Below are 19,514 nucleotides of genomic sequence, written 5' to 3'. Positions count from 1 at the left end.
TACCTGCTCCTTAACTATTCTCTCCTTAAGCCATTTTCAAGACAGGTATGAGAGAGGTATGTTTTGTTTTTGGTTTGATTGTTTGTTTGTTTGTTTGTTTTCCTTTGCAGACGTATTGTTGAGAGAGAGAGAGAGAGAGAGAGAGAGAGAGAGAGAGAGAGAGAGAGAGAGAGAGAGAGAGAGAGAGAGAGAGAGAGAGAGAGAGAGAGAGAGAGAGAGAGAGAGAGAGAGAGAGAGAGAGAGAGAGAGAGAGAGAGAGAGAGAGAGAGAGAGAGAGAGAGAATGTTGATACTATATAAAGTGTGAGAATAGAATGTTTTGTATGTGTTAATCTCTCACATAACCAAATAACACAAAAATCGAGGTAGGAGAACAAGCAAAGGGCTATATTTCAAACCCTCTCAGCCTGGCGAAGAGTTGTTGATACGAGTGATGAAGGGAAGGAAGGGAAGCGGGGGCAAGGCTCGTAATCTGCCCTCCCTCCCCTCTCTCCCCCACTCGCCCACGCCCGACCAGTGGCTACCCAGACCTGGCACCGCTCTGAGGCACCACGCGGGCTGGGATAGAGGGCGTGGGAGGCTCAGTTGGATGAAGGCACTGTTGAGGTCCGCCATGGGGTGAAGGAGTCAGGTGGAACATCAACCCCCCCACCACCCCCTTCCTCAAAACAACAGCAACAACAACAACAAGCACCAGAATAAGAAGAAACACAGGAAGAAGAAAAACAATTGATAAGGAAGAGGAGAAGGATGGCGCCGTAGTTCATAAATAAGATTCGATTGGTTGCCTGTCGAGCGTCTTGTGGTACGATGGTGACGTCACAATAAGAGTGAGAATAGTGGAAATGATATTGATGGGTTGTTAAAAGAAAATAGTGACCCGGTGATTCGTGTGGCGGGAGAAAAGAAGAAAAGGAGAAAGTAAGAGGACTCGATTGATTGCCATGCGGGTGTGTGCTTTGCCAAGTTGATGATGATGACAGAAAAAGTAATGAAATATAATGATAATAACAGTAATGGTGACAACACGATAACTCAGTGGCAGAAGGAGAGACCTGTATGTTCGACTGATGGCCATGGCAAATGAGTGTTATGGTAAACTGATCTAAAGTTAAGGAAAAGAAAAACGCATGAAAAGAAAGAAAAGTGAAGCGACCAGAAAATATATGAAACTATGAACAAGAAACGGAGATAAATGGGTTAAGGAAAAGAAAAACGCATGAAAAGAAAGAAAAGTGAAGCGACCAGAAAATATATGAAACTATGAACAAGAAACGGAGATAAATGGACGAAAAGAAGGAAGATAACGAGAAAAAAGAAAGGGCGGGAGGACGAAAAAGGGAAGTGATATAGAGAGAGGCTAATAATAATAATAATAATAATAATAATAATAATAATAATAATAACAAGAGCGAGGGAGTGCCAAGAGACAGGAAACCGCTTATCGCTCCTGACGGCCAGTGAGGAAAGGGCACCGCCGACAACCAGTGTGTGTGTTGTACCCACAGTGACCAACCCCACGCACGCAAGGCAGCCCCCGTGTGTGTGTGTGTGTGTGTGTGTGTGTGTGTGTTATCAGTATCGCAAACATAAGGGTGAAGATCATATTCCATTTGTTTTCTTTGACCGTTGTCGCGGTGGGTGTGGTTGTGGTGGTGGTGGTGGTGGTTGTGGTGGTGGTGGCGGCGGCGGTGGCAGTGTTCAATGTTTCATTTTAGTCACTAGTCAGTGATTTTCTTTCGTACTGTGATGGAAAACAGCGAGAGACACGCCCAGTGATATACAAGTGTAGGTTACTAGTGTTCGCTTCTCATGTCCACTTCGGAGAAAAACGCAACAGGGCCTTGAAGTGACAACCCCCACTGTTCCCCCTGACCAGCGACCTCCAGCCTGCCCGACATGGCCCCGAGCACTGCTGCCCGACGGCCCCTGCTAAGGTTGGCCCTCTGCCTGTGCCTGCTGCTGGGGCACGCAGACGGAACCGAAGAAGAGGAAGAAGCACAACCGCAGCGCGAGGATCCAAACAGAGGAACGGAACGTCGAACTCTGCCGCCTTTTTTGATGCCGAACTGGAAAGAGAAAAGCGACTCGCTCCCAACCGTTGAGAAAAACGGTGACCTCTACTTCGACGTGGCAGAAGTGAACGAGACCCAGCTGGAGATCCCGCTGAGCGGCCGCCGCGTCCGGGGCGTCACGGCCACGAGCAGGCGCTGCCCGGTCCAGTCCCTGGTCCTGGGCAAGGGTGTCTTGCTGGACGAGGATCTCTTCACCCACTGCCCTCTCAAGAACCTCACGCTGAAAGGTACTCCTCCTCCTCCATCTCCTCTTCCTCCTCCTCCTCCTCCTCCTCCTCCCTCTCCCCCTCCTCCTTCTGCTACTCCTGTGTCTTCTGCTGCTGCTGTTGTTATCGGAGTGACCTGAGTGTGTACTACGTGTGAAGATCTTTTCCTATCTTCAAGGAACTGACGGACCACCGCGGATCTTTCCCGGACTTAACGTTGAAGTAATCATCGTTTCTCTTTTTCCTAGGCAAAAAATGGAGGTGTCTGCAGGAGGGGCGGCTGTTGCAGCGTCCGGGGCTGGTAGTGGATATTGAGACGGCCTCTTGTTCCGACGCCTGGCACTTCAACAGCTCCGACATTGCGCTGGCGTACGACATGAGGGAAGGCATCCAGAAGTTCGAGCAGTTTGTGAGTACACTGCGTGTTTGCACCAGGACAAAAGTCTAGCTTGGCAACTTAATCAGGGCCGTAATTTCTGGGGGGCGAAGGGGATTATAGCCACCCCAACCTTTTCGAAATGAACATAAGAGTGCTTGATTAAAAAAACAATCCCTAAGCTGCGTATACTCGCTTTGCTCGCCGCCCCCCCCCCCCCCCCCACACACACACACTCATGGACCTGTGATTCCTTTTGGCCTCAACAAAAAATCTGCCAAAATTACCGGCCTGCTGCCAGCAATTTCAAGTAAAAATCGACAAAGAAAGACTTCAGTATGTCATACAGAAAGTCTCATTAGTAAGGAAGCATACACGTATGATTTTTCCGAGTCAAAACGTATATATGGTAACTGTTCGGGGTATTGTAAGGTTAGGTTAAGTTTAGGGTATCCTCAAACACAAGATAGACAGAAACTTATAGCATAAATTAACCAGGAATGACCTCCCTTTGTTAGATAATAAGCCTCATAACTGAGGAAGCACATATGATTTTTCTGAGTAAGACGTATAGGAACTGTTCGGGATTTGGTAGGTTAGGTTAAGTTTAGAAAATTTTCAAAACCATGATAGGTGGCAAATTATAGTATAAATTAACAAAGGAAGAACTCATTGTGTTATATAGAAAGTCTCATTTAGTAATCCTTCACTTTGTTAAATAGAAAGTCTCATTAGTAAGTTAGCATAGATGAGTTTTTCTGAGTAAAAACGTGTGGTACCTTTTTGTGGTATTGTTAAGTGAGATTATGCTTAGGGTACCATCAAACACATGACAGCCATCAACTTTTATCATAATCAACAAAGAAAGGCCTCACTTTGTTATATTGAAAGTCTCATCAGCAAGGAAATAAGGAGCTTCCGAGTTTTATTTGGTTAGGTAAGCTTACGGCGTCTTCAAACACATGATAACAAGAATCATAACAAAGAATTACCTCACTCAGTCAAATAATAATAAGTCTTATTCGTAAGGAAGTGTATATGATTTTTCGGAGTAAAGACACATGGTAACTGTTCGTGGTTTTGTTAGGTTAAGTGTCGGGTATCTTCAAGCGCATGATAGCCAGCACCTTATGGTATAAATCAACAAAGAATGACCTCACTTTGTTAAACAGAAAATCTCATTATTAAGGAACCATATATGAATTTTCTGAGTCAAGCATCTGAGTCCTGGTAGCTAGGGCCGCTTCCACAGTCGTTTTGTTTGTTCTGATCATTACCAATAGCGGCGATCACAGCTATTGTATTTCCACGTAAAACTGGCCGATGGGGTAGTGACGGCTGCGGGGTTAGCCTTGCCCCGCACCTTGCCACACGCTCTCAACACCTCTCGCTTCCTCTGCAGCCGCCACTACCCCATAGACCAGTTTCACGTGGAAAACTATAACGTCGATCGCCGCCATTGGTAACGATCAAAACATGACTGTGAAAGCGGCCCCTAATCTTGTTTCTCACTTCGCAGGGAATCACCGGCTGCTTGATCGACGAGTGTGCGTGCAAGTGGTACTTCATGAGCGGTGCGTACAACATGTCCATGGACTGTGAGGGTCGCGGGCTGACGGACGACGCTCTGGCGGAGATGATCATGCTGCCAAGCCACGTCACAAACATCAACTTCGAAAAAAACAACGTGAGCCCGTCAGCCACGCTTCCATGTTCCCGAGGTCGTATGGAGGAGAGTTTGGCATGATTTCCTTCGCATATATGAGATTATTCAGTTAATGGTCATAGTTTCAGTGGTGTGGAGTGTAAATGTGTTATGTATTTGATTTTATTGTAAATACTATAACAAGCAAGAGTAGCATTTATGTTTACTAGATAGCAATGGTCCTTACCCGGCCTTAGTGTGACCCGGCCTTACTGTGACCCGGCCTTAGTGTGACCCGGCCTTAGTGTGACCCGGCCTTACTGTGACCCGGCCTTACTGTGACCCGGCCTTACTGTGACCCGGCCTTAGTGTGACCCGGCCTTAGTGTGACCCGGCCTTACTGTGACCCGGCCTTAGTGTGACCCGGCCTTAGTGTGACCCGGCCTTACTATGACCCGGCCTTACTGTGACCCGGCCTTACTGTGACCCGGCCTTACTGTGACCCGGCCTTAACACTCCCCTCTCAGTCCTTACCAGGCCCACCACACCCTTTCTTGATGCGAGCCTGTTGACGGTTCAGCGTACAATGTGTGCCTCCATAACCAGTGACCATTGAAGAATACGCTGATGTTATTGTTGTTATTAAAATACTTCGATTCACTGGCAAACTTAAACAATTACGCCAGAAAAAAAGTATTGGGGAATCAGGCTCTGGGAGAAGAGGAGGAGGAGAAAGAGGAAAGGACGAGGAGGAGGAGGAGGAGGAGGAGGAAGAAGAGGAGCAAGAGTAGATTGTGAATTATTATGTAGCTAAACAAAGTACCCAGTAACCATAGCATGAAGATATCTGCTTTTGTTACTGTTATTGTTATCAAAATACCTCAATCCACTGACGTACCCAAACAGACACGCCCGAACCAGTGACCCATTCCATCATTCCCTTCCCTCCAGCTGACGTCGATGGAAACGCTGATCGAATACCTCAAACCTAACCACAAAGAGCTGGAGGTCCTTCGTCTGGACAACAACCAGCTGACCGCCCTGCCACGCCTCGGACAGTCCTTCCCCCGCATCATCGACATCTCCCTCGTCAACAACGCGATCGAGGAGGTAAACAAACGCACGCACACACAGACTGCTCCGCCCAGAACCTGCTACTTCGTTTTTGTTTACGTTATTATTTATTCTTTACTTTTTATTTACTCTTGTGGCCCTTTTTTTGGGGGGGAGGGTGCTTTTTTGCCTCTGAGCTTCCTCCTTTACTGTAAAAAAATACGTTTGTCGGCATAGTTTGGTAGCCGGTTCTTGCCTTAGACTATCCGAAGACGACCCGGCCTTAGTGTGACCCGGCCTTAGTGTGACCCGGCCTTAGTGTGACCCGGCCTTAGTGTGACCCGGCCTTAGTGTGACCCGGCCTTAGTGTGACCCGGCCTTAGTGTGACCCTGCCTTAGTGTGACCCGGCCTTGACATTCCCCTCTCAGTCCTTACCAAGCCCACCACACCCTTTCCTATTCCTCCTCCTCCTCCTCCTCCTATTACCACTCTTATACAGCACCTCGCCACAGGGATAACTCAAGCAAAGTGTGGGCTCGTTGACGGGGACAAGGGGCGGTATCAACTATTTCCAAAGGCCCAAAGGGAGGTCAGTCGGGCTGTAACGAGTGTCCTTTTAGGTTCAATGTGCAGAAGAAGGGTCAAACTATCACCAAGGTCGTAAATCTACCCATGGAAATCCCTCAAACTCTTATGAAAGCCTTGTTAAATATGTGACTAGGGCGCCGGAGTGTCTGAAAATATGCTCCAGGGTCGCTTCAGGAGGTCCGGTAACCGTCTCACCTCGTTCTTTGTATCAACGTTTTCCTCCTTCGCAGATCGACCTCGAGGACTTTGAGAACCTTGTGTCGCGGGAAGGTCTGCTGCTCTCCCTCGCCGGCAACCCTTTCCGCTGCAACGAACACATGTACGACTTCAAGGTCAGCGAACAGTAGTAGTAGTAGGAGGAGGAGTAATAGTAGTGATGGTGGTAGTAGTTGTAGTAGGTGTTGTTGTTGTTTTGGTAGTGGTATTAGTATTTGTATTAGTATTAGTGGTAGTAGTAATAGTGGTAGCAGTAGTGGTAGTAGTAGTAGTAGTAGCAGTAGTAGTAGTAGTAGTAGTAGTAGTAGCAGATGAAGTAGTAGTAGAAGTATCAGTCTTTGTTTTGTATAATGATAAAAAAAAATAATATTAATAGTAGAAATAATGGTACGAATAGCAATCAAAATAATAATAATAATATAGAAAACAACAATGCTATTAATAATGAAAACTAATAATAATGAAAATACCAATAACACAAACACCTCAAGGGCTGACTACTCCCACCCTCCCCCCTGCAGGTCATCGTCCACCATCTCTGCAAGGGCGGCTGGAAGTTCTGCAACACGTACTTCAAGGATGTGACGTGCCTCAGCGGCCCCGACGGCGTGAGTGTACCAAGCCTCGCGTTCTTTTACCTGTATTTTTTTTTTTACATCGAAGGAGACAGCTCAAGGGCACAAAAAAAGGAAACAATAATATAAAAAAAGCCCGCTACTCGCTGCTCCTAAAAAAAAAGAATCAATAGAGGTGGCCGAAAGAGAGGTATATGAGAAGTTATCATAGTATTAGATTATTTTAACCCGGTAGCTGCGGGGATCATGTTTCTTAAAGGCCCCAAAGCGAGAAAAATGAGAAAAAAATCATCACTCACGCAAATCATTTCATAATATATATCAAAGAACTTGTGATCAGTTTATGCATCATCTATTTTTGGGGGGTTTATATCATGGCACAAATTTGGCCCGTCGCTGCTACACGGTAAAGCCACAAATTTGCCTCGTCGCTGCTACACGGTAAAGCCACAAATTTGGCCCGTCGCTGCTACACGGTAAAGGCACAAATTTGGCCCGTCGCTGCTACACGGTAAAGGCACAAATTTGCCCCGTCGCTGCTACACGGTAAGGCCACAAATTTACCCCGTCGCTGCTACCGGTTTACTATTCGGCTGTATAATGACACCTCATGCCTAGTGTCAACATCCCTCACCACACGCCACAACGTCACTCCTCGTCGAATGATCGGTTTGGTGGGCATCAGCTGATAGAGTCGATCTGTCGGGAGCCTCCTCTCGGGCCGTCACTCGACAAGGCGGCGTGGTGGTTCTCCGCGGGGGTACAAAATTTTTAAGCAATAACAAAAACACCGCACATAGAGAGAGCACTGCGTAAGCCTGACACACACACACACACACACACACAGAGTAGACACACAACACACAGCCGATCAACACACCGTCGAGATATGCAATACACGCTTTACGAACACAGTTTAGTGATATCTCTTTAATCATTATTCCTAACTGAGACAAACAATAATCAGAGAGGAATAACTATAATATTTTCATACGGTTCCAATTACACATCTCGACGGGGATGAGAAATATGTTAACAAACTGATAGGGTGTGACGAGATAAGTACCACACTCACGCATGTAACACCCCCCCCCTCCCCCCCCCCAGGAGCCAATGCCACTCTACAAGGTGTCGGAGGTGGCCAGCAGCTCGGAAGTGGACTGGTGGCTCCTCCTCAACATCGCCCTCGGTCTCCTCAACCTCTTCATAATCTACCTGATGCTCGACCTCATCCTCATCCTCGCCAACCTCCGGGGCAACCAGGTGAGGAGGCCGAAGATGGACTACCTGGTGTGTTGCCTCAAGACCGTGTTGTGTTGCCTGTGTCCTGGAACCAAGGCGGGAACGGACAAGGACGAATGACTAACCGACTCTGATACATTTTTAACCAGTACCGTTTCTTTGCCGGAGCAGTCTTGAGCTGATGTTTGTGCCCTTGAGCTGCCTCCTTCACTGTAGAAAAATAGTAGCTCTCGTAGTAGTAGTAGAAGTAGTAGTAGTAATAGTGATAGTAGTAGTAGTGGTAGTAGTAGTAGTAGTAGCAGTAGTAGTAGTAGTAGTAGTAGTAGTAGTAGTAGTAGTAGTAGTAGTAGTAGCAATAGGAAAAGGAGGAGGAAGAGGACAATGTGGAGGAGGAAAATTATCGTAGGAGAAGGCTATTGGAAAGGAGGAGGAGGAGGAGGAGGAGGAGGAGGAGGAAGAGCCAATAGCATTAATGTGTAGCCAAGAAAAAACAACGTTCAAATTTGTGTATTATCATGCGTCTGAAATTTATACATGCTCGAGTTTAGGTAGCTGAGGGAAGGGGAATTGCTTCAGTTCATCCTAAAAGGGCATCGTTTTCTATGGTGTATGTTATATTTTTAGTACATACGTTTCTCTCTCTCTCTCTCTCTCTCTCTCTCTCTCTCTCTCTCTCTCTCTCTCTCTCTCTCTCTCTCTCTCTCTCGTTACTTATATTAAAATACACTGGGCATTATTAATTTTCACTTCGGTTATATAATATGATAACCTGTCGCATAATTAAGAGAACTTAAGAACATGAACTTCTAAACACACACACACACACACACACACACACACACACACACAAGGGGCCGCGAGAATTTAAGTACCATCATGCATCTTGTGTGGGGAAGGCCAGTCATACAGTTAACAATAAATGAGTAAAATGTGAATTGTACGATTGTTTTTTTCTTAGTTCCAAAACAGTACTCAGAAACATCTCACTTAAAGCTTCCCTGAACTTAAAGAGGATCAGATCAGAGAGAGAGAGAGAGAGAGGATGTGTGTGTGTGTGTGTGTGTGTGTGTGTGTGTGTGTGTGTGTGTACAGTTTTTACGCAGTGTTTATCAAGTGTGTTAAGATCAGGAGTATTTTCGTGCTTTATAACCTGGCAGTGGACGATCCAAACTAGGTTGAGTGTGGCTGAGTGAGGGAAGAAGACTCGTGGGTAGTGTTAAGGCGGTGTTTGTCGAGTGTTTACAGAGCAAGGGCGTGTTTGAGCGACCCTCCCGAGACCCGCAGGAGGTGAGGGCCAGCCGGGCAGGTGGGGGGTGCACCATGGGGCGAGGAGGCGAGGTGAGTGAATCTTATGTACATCCCGTGTGTGTGTGTGTGCGTGTGTGTGTGTGTGTGTAAATTAAAATATCAATGTCTTCAATTTCAAAAGGTAAAATATGCTATGGATGTGTTCTTTTTCCTTTCTGCCATAAATGTCCATATAAATAACTTAGACAGCAGCATACCCTTTACACTCTGCTGGTGATGACTAGTGCGTGTGAGCGCCAAGAGAGGAAACTGCTTATCACAGGCGGGGGGAGGCCGGCCACCGTCTGCCTGCCAGTGAAAGATTGCTCTGCGTCCAGTGATCAACACCACGCACACACCCGAGGCTAATCCTTCACTCCCTTCTGCACGTATGTGTGTGTGTGTGTGTGTGTGTGTGTGTGTGTGTGTGTGTGAAGACCAAACTGATTTTGTTTTCTTTTGACTGTTATCGCAGTGATGGTTTCTTTCCCTCAGTGATGGAAAAAAAAGACACCCAATGAAATACAACGAGCTGCTACTGTTCGCTTTTCATTAATTTTCATTCGTCAGGAACACTGAAGTAAAACGCTTTGAAGTGACAACCCCCACTGTTCCCCCTGACCAGCGACCTCCAGCCTGCCCGACATGGCCCCGAGCACTGCTGCCCGACGGTCCCTGCTGAGGCTGGCCCTCTGCCTGTGCCTGCTGCTGGGGCACGCAGACGGAGCCGAAGAAGAGGAAGAAGCACAACCGCAGCGCGAGGATCCAAACAGAGGAACGGAACGTCGAACTCTGCCGCCTTTTTTGATGCCGAACTGGAAAGAGAAAAGCGACTCGCTCCCAACCGTTGAGAAAAACGGTGACCTCTACTTCGACGTGGCAGGAGCGGACGAGACCCAGCTGGAGATCCCGCTGAGCGGCCGCCGCGTCCGGGGCGTCACGGCCACGAGCAGGCGCTGCCCGGTCCAGTCCCTGGTCCTGGGCAAGAGTGTCTTCCTGGACGAGGATCTCTTCACCCACTGCCCTCTCAAGAACCTCACGCTGAAAGGTACTCCTCCTCCTCCATCTCGTCCTCCTCCTCCTCCTCCTCCTCTTGCATCCTCCTGCTAGTCCTGTGTCCTCTGTTGGTTCTGTTGTTATCGGAGTGAACGGAAATGGGTGTAAGTCTAATCATCTTTTACCAGTTTCAGGGACGCTGAGGGACTGTTGCTGATTTTTCACAGACTCGATGTTGCAGTAAGCTCCGAGTCTCTCTTTCAGGCAAAAAATGGAGGTGTCTGCAGGAGGGACGACTGTTGCAGCGTCCAGGACTGGTAGTGGACGTTGAGGACGCCACTTGTTCCGACGCCTGGCACTACGAAGACTCCAACTCAACTCTTCCGATAGAGTACGGCATGCAGGAAGGCATTCAGAAGATCCAGAAGTTCGTGAGTGCTTTGCGTGTTAACAGGACTAAAGATGATCGTCACAATTACCTGACGGTGCTCGTCAGCCGACACCACCTGCAGAAGGAAAGGGAAAAGAAAAGCAGTGATCAGGAAGCAATAGCCGGGGATCGGTTATGCTTTTGTTAAGTTGACGATAATTAGTATTCTACTAATATAAATTACACAGTTATAATTAAAATGTCAACATTCAAACTTTAGGATTCTAAAATTGGGCCGTTGCGCCTTCATTGTGAAGTGGTTAGAATGCTACGAGTGTACTGGTCCGGGCTCTTACCAACCACATGCCTGACGGCCCCTGCACCGAGGCCACACGCAGCTCCGGCGTGTGCTCCCAGCCTTGCCTACCTTTTTGGACACTGGCCCGGGACACCTTGTAGATCTTCATGTAAATCCTGAAGAATCCTAAGAGCATATGATCGAAATGCAAAATGGCCGCCTTACGAATACCTTAGATACTTGCGAGTTAGTTTAACTATTCAGATAACTATTTCACATCGAATGTTGTTTTTATGTGTATTTTTAGTATCCCGACCCTCAGAATACAAGGCATGCAAGCTTACCTGCGTTCTTCCGGCAACTATATGCTGTATCCGGCACATCACAGCGACATAGCATTATGCTTATCATATGAAAACAAGGAACTTATGAAAGCTGTGACACAACAAATACCTGGGGCTGGTAATCACTTTTTTTCGTTTCGTAGGGAATCACCGGATGTTTGATTGACAACTGCAAGTGCAATTGGTACTTCATGAGCGGCGCATACAACATGTCCATGGACTGCGACGGTCGTGGGCTGACGGACGACGCCCTGGCGGAGATGCACGCGCTGGACCCGATGCTGCCCAACAACGTCACAAAAATTCACTTCGGTTGGAACAATGTGAGCCCCTCGGATATGTTCGTTCTTACCACATCACATGGTTTGAGTTAATTTGCTTTATACATAGGCAAGAAAATTCAATTAATGGTTATAGTTTCAGTGGCTTGGGATAAATGTGTTATGTATTAGATTGTATTGTATATATTATGTCAAACGAGAGTACCGTTTACTGTTTACTATATAGCAGTGGTCCGGACACTCCTCTTGATTGGAGCTTGTCGACACCTCCGCGGGCAGAGAGAGCACTATGTCCCACACACTTCTGCGTGACCAGTTTTCTCCTGCCCCTCACCGAAAAGTAAAGATTTGTCTTGTCTCAAATATGTCGGCATTCCATATATCATGTACCTGCTTTGCCTTGTGCCTAACTGACGAGAAAATTATTACTGGTAACGAATGTGATGCTCATGTACTCCGAAAACCTGTATTTAGGGAAGAAGCGGTAGAATACTGAGTGGCTGTAGTATTTCTGTTCATCACCGGGTGCCACACAATTTCACCATGCACCCAGCACCAGGGACGGTGGCTGGCTACCCCCCCTCCCCCCCCTTCCGTTTGTGGGACGGGGTAAGGCAGCAACCTAAATGAAATAGAGTATAGTAACTTGGCTTCATTTCAGCTGACTTCGGTGGACATCTTGATGGAGTACCTCAGGCCTCACCACGAAAACCTCACAGTCCTCTACTTCGACCACAACCAGCTGACCGCCTTGCCGCGCCTCGGAAGGGCTTTCCCCCGCATCAAACACATCTCCCTCACCGACAATTTGATCGAAAAGGTAAACGTACACTGTACATACTCGGCTCGAAGGCAATTTATACTACATCTTATTACCTGCTTTCGTGTGTGTGTGTGTGTGTGTGTGTGTGTGTGTGTGTGTGTGTGTGTGTGTGTAATACACCACGGCCTGATCACGAGTTGGACTCGCTTTAGCCAGCAGATACCCTCACGACGTGAGCAAGTGCTCATTAGTCGATCTGTGGGTACACACCACACGGACCCAGACTAATAGCGAGACAGGTCGCCATGCGCAGGTCATCGCTAGATGTGTAAACAATTGGTGGTTCCCCGGGCCAAGGGCTCAAGTTAGAGTCGATGGACTATACACGCATCAAATCCTATCTTTCATCTGGTAGCCTCTGAGCAGACTGGCAGGGCGGTCCAGCGTGACATCCTGACGAGCCCCCACCCTCCGGTCCCTTCAGTCCTGCTACACCGGCTCTTGTAAAGCATTTATTCGAAAACGAAAGTAAGGATAAAAATAAAGACTCTTAAGTGCTCCTTTTGCATTTGTGTACCGTGGTGTGGCCTCGTTTAGGAGACAGGAGGAGGACGCTTCAGGAGATGTGTTTACCGTCTCTCTTCGTCTCCTGTGCCATGCACCTTTTCCTCTGTTGCAGATCGACCTCGAGGAATTTAAAGTCTTAGTGTCGCGAGAAGACCTGATATTGGATGTCGCTAACAACCCTTTGCGCTGCGACCGCAACATGTACTACCTGAAGGTCAGAGGACAGTAGTAACAGCAGTAGTAGTAGTAGTAGAAGTAGTAGTAGTAGTAGTAGTAGTAGTAGTAGAAGTAGTAGTATAGTGGTGTTAGTGGTAGTAGTAGAAATAGTAGTAGTAGTAGTAGTAGTAGTAGTAGTAGTAGTAGTAGTAGTAGTAATAGTAACAGTAATAGTAATAGCATTAGTGTCATCAGTGGAAATGATAAAAATAGTAATAGGAGAAGGAATAAGAATGAGAATAAGAATAAGTTAGAATGAGGACAAGGCTTTGAATAAGGAGAAAAGAAGAAAAGGAAGGAAAGAAAGAAGTAAAACAAAATAGAAAAGAAAAAGCTAATGAAGGAAAAAGATAAAGAAAAACAAAGAGATTGCAAAAAGATTACAATAATACCAGCACCGCCTGTCACTATCTATTATAAGACATTTCGTTGCCCAAGAACACACATATTTGACAAGGCTTTCGTAGGAGTTGTGGGCATTTCCAGGAGCATTTTTTTTTTTTTTACAACAAAGGAGGCAGCTCAAGGGCACAAAAAAAAAAAACAATAATAAAAAAAGCCCGCTACTCGCTGCTCCTAAATGACAGATGATCCTAGATGACCCTGGTGGTAGATTGACCCTTCCTCTGTACCGTGAACCCAAATGACCCTCTCTCTGACCTTTAGAAGTAGCTGATGTGAGATGCGAAAGTGTCATAATACCGATCTTTAACGCGTTCCTTGGCAGAGCTACATCCACGATCGCTGCATGGCCGGCTGGAAGCTTTGCACACGATACTTCAAGATGCTGACCTGCAGGAATGAACCCAACGGCGTGAGTGTGCCCAGCCTCACCTACCCGAATATCAAATATCGCATTATTGCATTAGAGAATGTTTCTTAATTCTCCAAGCGAGAGAAATGAGAAAAAATCACCCTTAACACAAACCATTTCATAATATATATTTGTGATAGATTATGTATCATGTATTTTGGGGGGTTTATATCATGGCACAAATTTGGCCCGTCGCTGCTACACGGTAAAGCTACAAATTTGGCCCGTCGCTGCTACACGGTAAAGCCACAAATTTGGCCCGTCGCTGCTACCGGGTTTAACCGTGTAGCAGCGACGGGCCAAATTTGTGCCATGATATAACCCCCCAAAATAGATGATGCATAAACTGATCACAAATGCTTTGATATATATTATAAAATGGTTTGTGTGAGTAATGATTTTTTTTCTCATTTTTCTCGCTTTGTGGGACCATTAAGAAACAAGATCCCTGCTGTTATCAGGTTAAAGGACTAATATACAAAGTTACGTAGATTTTTTTTTGGCATGGTCGGATTTTGACCTCTTTAGGGTAGGAGACTTCCCTTGACCTGTACTCTTAAACATATCGGCACCCCAGAACGCCTGTTTGAAAAGACTCTCAAAGAAGTTTCTGGAACTTTCATAGACTGGTTTGCGATCCTAGCGATAGCTCTATACGACATCTGCACCATGAACAGGAAAAATCCCTCATGAGAACCCGATGAATCTTCTCTGTGGGCTCTGGAAACAGTCGTGATGGGAATCCGATGTGTTTCAGATATGGACCTTAGACGCATAGGTAACACCCATCCCGCCCCCCCAACAGAAACCAGTGCCCCTCTACAAGGTGTCGAAGCCGGGCTCCATCTGGGACATTGACTGGTGGCTGTTTTTGAACATTACTCTTGGACTCCTCAACGCCATTATGATCACTCTGATCGTCGACCTGATCCTTGTCCTCGCCAACGTTCGAGGCAACCAGGGGAGGAGGCCCATGATGGACCGCCTGGTGTGCTGGCTGAAGGCTGTGCTGCTGCCGCCTGGGTCCAGGGACCAAGGCGGGAACGGACAAGGACGACGACATCGACTGAAGAAGTAGTAGTAGTAGTAGTAGTAGTAGTAGTAGCAGCAGCAGCAGTACCCAGAGATCGATAATAATGAGGACTTCCTGACGTCGTGAGGGTACCTGCTGGCGAAAACAAGTCCAACTCGTGATCAGGCCGTGGTGAATTGCACAGGGCCTCGAGATATGTATTCGTGTCCTCAGTGTTGGTAAGGCCAGTTATGCAGGTAAAAATAAAATAATATCATGTGAATATTACTGATTGTTTTCTGAGTCCCAAGACGGTGGTTCGAGGCATCCGAACAGCGGCTTCACTACACTGTAACCAACCCTCCCTCGGCTAGTCTTCTCCGCAGCTTCCTTCTACACATCCCTGACCTAGCAACAGTTCTGTCACAATCACGAACTGTTACTTCGTCCACAGCCATGAATATACAGACAACTAGATGGAGGGTTTTAAAAATTATCTGCATCGTTAGTTAGTGTTCCATCTGTTGGTAATCCTGGCAAGTTCAGTAAGTCTCACGTGCCGCATTTTCCTCCTCATTAAATTGTTTCCTGTGTGTCAATGTATCACTGCGTATCATGAAATTGCCGTCTGTATCTAACCCTTAGCCATAGTAACGCTGAGTTCTAGAAGCAGGAGTGATGGGCAACCACTGACTCTTTCAACTGGTAATCTTGCACGGTCGGAGGAAGTATTCGAAGTAGGCAGTGTTTGTCGAGTGTTTACAGAGCAAGGACATGTTTGTGCGATCCTCCCGAGACCCACAGGAGGTGAGGACCGGGCCGAGCAGGTGTGTGGGGCAGCACGGGGCAAGGAGGCGAGGTGAGTGAGTCTTATGTACATCCGGTGTGTGTGTGTGTGTGTGTGAGAGAGAGACATGGCAAAGGAAAATCAACAAGTAGCTACATGTGTTTGTTTATTGATGTTACGATGCATAGCTTCCTTGAATTCCTTGACACATGACCACTGTAGTTGCGCGCCATGACTAGACAACCCAACAACCAACCAATCAATCCATCAACTCACTTACACAATTCTGATGCGTTGAATGCCTCGATTGTTTTGGAAAGTGGTGAGCATCGCAAAAAAGCCTGACGAGAAAACAACCTAACAAAAGTAGAATCAACTCACTGATGTCAAACTTCAAGGAGACATTTTTTTTTTCGAATCCACAAACACAGAAGGAAAATAATATAAGTGAAAGTAGTTGTTATCGATGGTCCTTCTTGCCTTGTGTGACCTTCCCTGACCTTTATGCTGCCTCCGCCTCGTCGTCCATCATGTTCGCTTCCCTGGTGGAGAAACACGGGGGGTCAGGAGGTCACCGAGAGAGGTCAAAGGGGGGAGAGAGAAACGAAGGGAAGACTTATATAAAAAAAAACTTGCCTTGTACAAAACCAAATCAAGGTCACGGTTTTATAGACATTAGACGAAAACCTAAATAATAAAGAAAGTAAATACGATGATGAAAGATAAAAGGAAATATAATGAGATGAGAGGAAAAGTAATTAAGTTGACGTTAGAGAAAGAAAGTAGGAGAAAGAAAAAGAAATGACGTAGAGGAGGAAAAAAAGGTAGACATTAAGATGACGGAAAAGTAACGAGATGACGTGGAAAAGTAAATACAAGAAAGCAAGAGAAGAAAATGAATATGACATCAGAGGAAAAGGAATAAATAAGATTACGGAAAAGAGAAAAAAAGTAGAGTAAACGGCGTGTGAAATGACGTTGGAGTAAAAGATGATTAAGAGAACGTGACGGAGAGATAAGGAGATAGAGATAAAGTAAGAGGGAACGTGAGGGAGAGATAAGAAGATAGAGATAAAGCAAGAGGGAACGTGAGGGAGAGATAAGAAGATAGAGATAAAGCAAGAGGGAACGTGAGGGAGAGATAAGAAGATAGAGATAAAGTAAGAGGGAACGTGAGGGAGAGATAAGAAGATAGAGATAAAGTAAGAGGGAACGTGAGGGAGAGATAAGAAGATAGAGATAAAGCAAGAGGGAACGTGAGGGAGAGATAAGAAGATAGAGATAAAGCAAGAGGGAACGTGAGGGAGAGATAAGAAGATAGAGATAAAGTAAGAGGGAGCGTGAGGGAGAGATAAGAAGATAGAGATAAACCAAGAGGGAACGTGAGGGAGAGATAAGAAGATAGAGATAAAGCAAGAGGGAAAAGGTAAATATGATGACGCAAGAGATAAAGAAAATAAAGATAAAGAGGAAAGAAAATAAACATGATAACGGAAGAGAAAATAAATGAGAATATGATAAGAAAATGACGTGAAATAGTTAATAAAATGAGAGAAGAGAAAGAAAATAAAGATAAATAAAAGGAAAATAAATAAAGAAAATGACGATACAGAAAAAAATAATATAAAAAAGGAAAAAAAAAGTGTAAGGGAGAAAAGATGAGAAAAAAAATGACATAAAAGAGTTAATAAAATGAGAGAAGAGAAAGAAAATAAAGATAACGAAGAGGAAAATGAATAAATAAAATGACAATAGAGAAAATAAACGATAATAAAAACAGGAAAAAAAAAGTGTAAGGGAGAAAAGATGAGAAAAAAATGACATAAAAGAGTTAATAAAATGAGAGAAGAGAAAGAAAATAAAGATAACGAAGAGGAAAATAAATAAATAAAATGACGATAGAGAAAATAAACGATAATAAAAACAGGAAAAAAAATGTAAGAAAGAAAAAGATGAAGAGAAAAAAAAACACGACCTTCTACAATACTCACCGCGTCCACATGTGGTGCTCCTCATAGAAGTCATCATCGTCATCATCATCATCATCATCATCATCATCATCGTCCTCGTCCTCGTCATCATCCTCATCCTTGAAGTCAGCATCATAGTCATCGTCCTCTTCGGCGCCGAGCAGCGGGTCCTCACCTCTGGGACACGTTGATGATGAGGATGAAGAGGAGGAGGGTGATGATGATGAGGATGATGATGATGATGATGATGAAAATGATAATGGGAGAGGAAACAAGAACACTGGATGCATAGTGAGTGAAGGTGGGAAAAGATGATGATGGTGATGATGATGATGATGAGGAGGAGGAGGAGGAGAAGGAGGAGGAGGAGGAGGAGGAGGAGGACGAGGAGGAGGAGGAGGAGGAGGAGGAGGAGGAGGATGACGATGATAATAATGAGGAAGTAGAGGAAAATGAAGAGAAGGAAGAAGAAAATGGTGATAATGAAAGAAAAAGAAATAATAATGCATAATAATAATAATGATAATAATAATAATAATAATAATAATAATAATGATAATGACAAATATAACACACAAAAGTTTACATAGAAGAGACAAAGTATGGAACGCCATTGATAAGACGCAAAAATAGTTTTATCAAGAACCCGAAATTGATTTATCTTTTTGGACACTCCACTCTATTCAGGAGCAGTAAGTAGCGGGCTTTTTTTTTTCATTATTGTTTTCTTTTTTTTTTACGCCCTTGCACTGTCTCCTCTGCTGTAAAAAAGAGAGAGAGAGAGAGAGAGAGAGAGAGAGAGAGAGAGAGAGAGAGAGAGAGAGAGAGAGAGAGAGAGAGAGAGAGAGAGAGAGAGAGAGAGAGAGAGAGAGATTTACAATACAGTCTAGGGCTCTTAGAACGCCACTGATCACGGAACTGGGAAAGGGGATCGTTTGAATGGGATATACCGTACTTGCTCCGGAGTCCCCTTACCTTCCCTGCAGAGGCTCTTGGTCCCCCTGCAGTAGTGAGTCGGTCTCCCCTACCCGCGGCAGTCCCCAGGAAGCCGTGAGTCCCCCCAGGAGGACCAACAGTGTGAAGTAGAGTCTGGGGGGAGAGTTTTTTAGTATGATCGAAGCTGCGTGTGAAAAGTAGACCAAGGTATTTGTGGGATAGGAAAACATTAAAATCGAACAAGAAGCACACGAAACAACGGACATGAAGGAAGGAACAGACACGAAACTAAATAATATATGCTTAAAAAATGTACATCTGTCGCTTAGGAAGTCAATTTTTTTTTATATAGTGAATTCGCCATCTTTTAGTCAGTATACGTGTGTGTGTGTGTGTGTGTGTGTGTGTGTGTGTGTGTATGGTTCACCTTGGTCTAATCACGCGATGGTCCGAATTCGCGATGTGTGTGTGTGTGTGTGTGTGTGTGTGTGTGTGTGTGTTAAGGGTCATGGTATACCTTATAAACATCCCTGTGTGAGTAAGATCCTTCCCGTGTAGTCGAAATTTAACATCAGATGGCGCTGAATAACATCATGGTCGACGCGACGGAGAGAAGGAGAAAAAGAGAAAGGTCGTTTGAGATGTAATACAATACTGATGCTGACACTATCTCTTATCTATTATCTCTATGTATCTATGGGACGCTTACCTCATTTGTTGCGTGTGCCTCGTTGTACCGCTGCAGCGAAACTAAACGAGTCAGTGCTTCCGACTCTGGTCTTGTTCTTTCCGGGCGCCACCACCACCACCACCACCACGTTGTTTTTCTTTTCTTTTTTTGTTTATTTACTTGTGACGTGGCCGTTGCGACAGATGTGTGTGTGTGTGTGTGTGTGT

General features: G+C 45.5%; 2 protein-coding genes across 8 annotated transcripts; one reads left to right on the top strand and one right to left on the bottom strand.

Annotated features, from left to right (window-relative positions):
- Positions 1 to 405: 405 nt before the first annotated feature.
- On the top strand, positions 406 to 15,212 carry LOC126986987 (uncharacterized). 7 transcript variants are annotated; one of them, XM_050843578.1, is made up of 9 exons: positions 406 to 1,544; positions 1,879 to 1,936; positions 9,947 to 10,311; positions 10,524 to 10,690; positions 11,415 to 11,594; positions 12,214 to 12,372; positions 12,995 to 13,096; positions 13,826 to 13,912; positions 14,718 to 15,212. In XM_050843578.1, exons 2-9 carry the CDS (start codon positions 1,899 to 1,901, stop codon positions 14,988 to 14,990), a joined length of 1,371 nt encoding a protein of 456 aa, XP_050699535.1. In that variant the 5' UTR covers positions 406 to 1,544; positions 1,879 to 1,898; the 3' UTR covers positions 14,991 to 15,212. The 7 variants fall into 7 exon arrangements, with proteins under 7 accessions (XP_050699535.1, XP_050699537.1, XP_050699536.1 ...); XM_050843580.1 differs by lacking the exon at positions 9,947 to 10,311 and having other exon boundaries at positions 414 to 1,540; positions 1,879 to 2,301; XM_050843579.1 differs by lacking the exon at positions 9,947 to 10,311 and having other exon boundaries at positions 414 to 1,544; positions 1,879 to 2,301.
- Positions 15,213 to 15,864: 652 nt separating this feature from the next.
- LOC126986989 (trigger factor-like) lies at positions 15,865 to 19,467 on the bottom strand. Its single transcript, XM_050843584.1, has 4 exons — positions 19,327 to 19,467; positions 18,657 to 18,770; positions 17,703 to 17,858; positions 15,865 to 16,253 (listed from the first exon to the last, which is right to left on the bottom strand). Exons 1-4 carry the CDS (start codon positions 19,329 to 19,331, stop codon positions 16,214 to 16,216), a joined length of 315 nt encoding a protein of 104 aa, XP_050699541.1. The 5' UTR covers positions 19,332 to 19,467; the 3' UTR covers positions 15,865 to 16,213.
- Between the last annotated feature and the right edge of the window lie 47 nt (positions 19,468 to 19,514).

Source organism: Eriocheir sinensis, chromosome 63 (assembly GCF_024679095.1).
Source record: "Eriocheir sinensis breed Jianghai 21 chromosome 63, ASM2467909v1, whole genome shotgun sequence".
Taxonomy (NCBI): domain Eukaryota; kingdom Metazoa; phylum Arthropoda; class Malacostraca; order Decapoda; family Varunidae; genus Eriocheir; species Eriocheir sinensis.
The sequence above is the reverse complement of the archived record's forward strand: the minus strand, read 5'-3'. Positions and strand labels throughout refer to the sequence as shown.